Source organism: Mesocricetus auratus, unplaced genomic scaffold (genome assembly GCF_017639785.1).
Source record: "Mesocricetus auratus isolate SY011 unplaced genomic scaffold, BCM_Maur_2.0 Super-Scaffold_4256, whole genome shotgun sequence".
In the NCBI taxonomy this organism is placed as follows: Eukaryota; Metazoa; Chordata; class Mammalia; order Rodentia; family Cricetidae; genus Mesocricetus; species Mesocricetus auratus.
Window position 1 is genome coordinate 93,135,739 of NW_024429182.1, and position 4,427 is coordinate 93,140,165.

Sequence of the window (4,427 nt, forward strand, 5' to 3'; positions counted from 1 at the left end):
TCAGGAGTGGAGCATTGCTGGGGTTGGAAAGAATATTTAGATGAAATGAGAAATATTTATAAACTTAGTTATTCAGATAAATCTCAATAGACAGTTGAGCCACGTGCCTGGGGGTATTCTTTACACAGACAACTAGGATCAAGAAGGAATATTGTAGAATGACTTCTGTTCATACACTCCATGCTGGCCATAAACTCTTGACTGAGTCCTTGGCAGGGGCCTCTGCAGCCAGTGATTAGGATGTGGTCAACTTGATACTTTTATGTAGAACACCCTGAGCACTCGCTGGCGGATCTGTCGAGTCTTCACCCCATAAACAAGAGGATTGAGGGCAGGTGGAACAAGGAGGTAGAGTGTGGCCAGCAGAACATGGACGTGATGGGGAACATGGTGCCCAAAGCGGTGAGTGAGGAAGGAGAAAATTCCAGGGATATAGAAGATAAGAATGACACAAACATGAGACCCACATGTACTGAAGGCCTTGAGCCTGGCTTCACCCCCTGGGACCTTCAGCACTGCCTGGAGAATGAGGGCATAGGAGATGCCGATGGCCAGCACATCTAGCCCAACCACCAGCAGTGCCACTGACAGCCCATAGGCTTGATTCACTGTGGTTTCAGAACAGGCAAGTTTTACCACAGCCATATGCTCACAGTAGGCATGGCTTATGACAGTGGCTCTGCAGAAGACAAGGTTCTGCAATAGGATGGGGAAGGGGATGAGGAGGACCAATCCCCGCACCAGCACCACCATCCCAATGCGTCCTATAATCCCGGGATGCAGGATTGTGGAATGGCGCAGAGGGTGGCAGATGGCAACATAGCGGTCCAGAGCCATGGCCACAAGTATGCCTGACTCCATGGAGGAAAAGGCATGGATGAAGAACATCTGAGTCAGGCACACAATGTACCCAATCTCATGAGCATAAGCCAGGAGCACTGTGAGGGCCTTGGGTGCAGTGGAAGAGGCCAGGACCAGGTCAATAGCAGCAAGCATGGCCAGGAAGAGGTACATGGGTTGGTGCAAGGATGAGTCAGTCCAGATGATGAAGATAATAGTCACATTGCCCACTAGAGCTAGGAAGTAAAGGACACCCAGGGGCAACGCTATCCAGTGCTGACTTTCCTCCAAGCCTGGAATGCCTACTAGGAAGAAAGAGGGCTGGGGCTGCCTCCAGCTAGAATTGCTTAGGGACATGATCAACAGCACAGAGAAAGAAGAGTGAAAAGACACCCAAGCCATGGCTTCTCCATTTTTGATATGCTAAGACACTGTGCAGTTCAGGCTACCATGTTCATCAGAACAACAGGTGACTTAATCTGCAACAACAGGGAATAAAATTAGACTCAATGAAGAAAACCCTTTCTGGATACAGATGTTTTTCTGATGAGCTCTCCACATATCTGAAGCAGGTGTAATCTAGCTGTAATGTAAGAAAAGAGCAAACACTGAACTCAGATGCCTTGAGAGACATGTTAACCCTGTCATTCGATGAGTTATATATTCAATGACTTTGAAACTGTCAACTGTAAAGAATTGTCTTTACTGACTGTGTAGGTAGTGCTGAAGACTGTCACCTGTCATTTTGCCACTCATCTCCTATAGCCTCAGGACACATATACTCAGTAGTTGTCTCTGAGCTAGGCTGCATCCCACAATGTTCTCCACCTCATTGAGGGTTGTTTCCAGGGTTTCAGGATCTCTACCCTTCCTCTGGCCTCTGTTGACTAATCCACTGCATTTTTAAAACTAGTTACTATGCTTCAGTTCATTCCAAGCTTATCTTCGGTACAAAAAATATCTCTGTGAGGCATAAATCTATTTCTCAGTTTGCTTCCTAAAGTCCATACACTCAATATTCAAAACTGGGTGGCTTGCCCAGCCTTTCCAAATGTCATCTTTCTACCTTATATCAATGTTTTGTGAAGAAATAAGTATGTGTCCAGTTTCCAACTCTTTTTTGTTTATTCTAAAGCTGATGCCTTTTGTCCCTCCTACAATTCTCATTTGCTTTACTTCAACAACCCACAGTCACTCTTTTTGTTCTATCTGCTCCAAATCTCACTGCCTGCATATAAATCCCATGTTTCTCTTACCTGAATTTTCCAATTACACAGTTCTTTTTGTTATGTGTCACCTTAGTCAACTCTCAATCTTGAAGTCACAAGATCTTCCTAAAATTCAAGTATTACTAGGTTACTCCTATATGTAAAACATTTTGGTGAATGTAATAAATACATGGAATAAATCACAGGCAGCTATGCCATGTTTTGAGATTATCCTCATTGAGTTGCCTTTTTAGAAGTTGTATGTTTCCAGTTACACATATGTCTTGCTGTCACCATTGTGACACTATTGTAATTATATAATCACACAGACTTACATTACATGGAACTCTTGTGCTCCTGTCTCCTCCATCCTTTATGTGAACTGATTCCTCTCATCCACTAAAATCCATATCCCAGTTCCATCTCCTGTATAATAACTCACAGCACTTTTCAAACCCTGATAATATTATCCATATCTTATGTTGCTCCTTTATATATCTATACTATTTTGACTTATTATCATTAGAAAAGCTCTTTCAGTGCCTTACAATTTTAGAGTCAGATCTCATTAAAGTCAGTAATGCAAGCCTTCCTACTGACCCTTCACAACAAATAATTTCAAAACAAATAAGTTTCAAAACATCTAAGCTATGTATATTTCATATTCTAGTAATAAAACTTCATTGGGCCTCTTAAAGTTTCTAAACCTTGATTTCTCATGTAATAGTAAAATATGTAATAGTAAAATATCTAATGCTATTAATCTTCATCAAGTTATATATTTAAAGTTTAAATGTATTTTATTTTATGAATTATTGATACTGTTATTAACATTATTAATAAAAGATGACCAAGAATAAAATCTCAAATACCTTTTCATTTTTATTGGCCGTCAAGAATCCCCTGTGTTTCAAACTTTTCATCTGTCAATCTTTTGATCTTATAACCATTTGTTGCTGTTGCCTCTGTTTTATGTTAACAACATGCATAGGAAAGTCACCACACTGCTTAGTCTTGTCCATGTGATTCACACCTCAAAAGTTACAACAAAAAGTTGCGATGATGTATTTGTGACTTTCTGCCTTAAGAGATTTATGTACTCTGAAATAGTATTAATCTACACAGGGGCTCAGACACATATCCATAAAGAGTCAAGCATAACTCATTTCTTGGAGACTGCACATCAGCGATCATTCTGAGTGACTTTTCATAAATCAAAAATGACTATGAAAGGGACCTGAGACTGTATATAATGACTACAGAATGTCAACTGCCAATAAGCACAGATCTCCCAGCCTTCGCTCTTCTTCCCCTCTGAGCTTAAAGAAATTGTGATAGTTCTGTTGAGAGCTCCATGGTAATCTATCCAAGTACAAAAATTCACCCATTACTACTTATCATTCCACACAAAGAGGAGGCTAATCCTCTTTCTTAGCTATCCTCTTCAGATATAAGCCTCAGTCTGTTTTTTCCATTTATAAACTGAGAAGCAAAAACACCACTATGCATTTGGGAAGCATGTCCATAGCTTTTATGGGAGCAATGCCGAGGGAACTAAGGGATGATGATGCTGTTTCTTGGCATCTCCTGCCTCTTTGTGTTCTGTGGCTTGTGTGTCCAGAGTAAAAGCCTGGAACTGCTTGTGTAAGGAAGTGGTCCTCTGTGAGACTTACTGAAAAGAAGAGAAGTCTTCATCTCCAGGAATCTGAACAGAAAGATGCATTTATCTCTCTCACCGGAAAGTGGAAGACAGTTAGGAAATGACTGGGGCTGTACTTCCCTTACACCCATGCAGATCCAGCCCAAGCCATCTCTCATTTGTCAAGTTATACTTGAGTGCTGTTGTTCTTAATTATAATTCTCTCACCACTGTGTCACTGCCCTAATTACCTTGCACCATAAGATCACCCAGTCCCTGAGGAGTGAGGATGATGTCTTACTAAACTGACCACAGAATTATGCAATGAGAGTTCAGGGGCCAATCCATCAGAGATAGCTTATCTCTTGAGGGACATACCTTATTAAGCAAGGCAATGGAGAATATTGTCATCAGAGATTCATAGCTCAACCTCATCTGCAAGACAATAAGGAATATTGCCTTCTGGATGTGTCAGCTATTCTTGTGAAGAGCTCTTTCCCTCACATTACAGCTTGGAGATTCTTCCCATAGCACTACAGTATATTAATCATTTTCTGGGCACTTATAACTGTAGATGGCCCGGAAGATGACTTTTCATTTAGTTATATACTTTTGATATATAGAATATATACTGGGACATGTTTTGTAACTGGATCTATATGTCCCACAAGGACTGTGGACACTTAACAGCCTGCCTTGTTCTCTTGCTCAGACTATTTCACATAGTCAGCTCACTTTCA

The 4,427-nt window shown here is 41.0% G+C and overlaps 1 protein-coding gene across 1 annotated transcript; it reads right to left on the reverse strand.

Annotated features, from left to right (window-relative positions):
- Positions 1 to 246: 246 nt before the first annotated feature.
- Positions 247 to 1,197, reverse strand: LOC121135098 (olfactory receptor 52L1-like). Its single transcript, XM_040733401.1, has one exon. The coding sequence runs from the start codon at positions 1,195 to 1,197 to the stop codon at positions 247 to 249; it is 951 nt and encodes a 316-aa protein (XP_040589335.1).
- Positions 1,198 to 4,427: the final 3,230 nt, after the last annotated feature.

What these genes read in the sequence shown, in the direction of transcription:
- LOC121135098 (XM_040733401.1), bottom strand. Translation starts at nt 1,197, where the DNA reads ATGTCCCTAAGCAATTCTAGCTGGAGGCAGCCCCAGCCCTCTTTCTTC.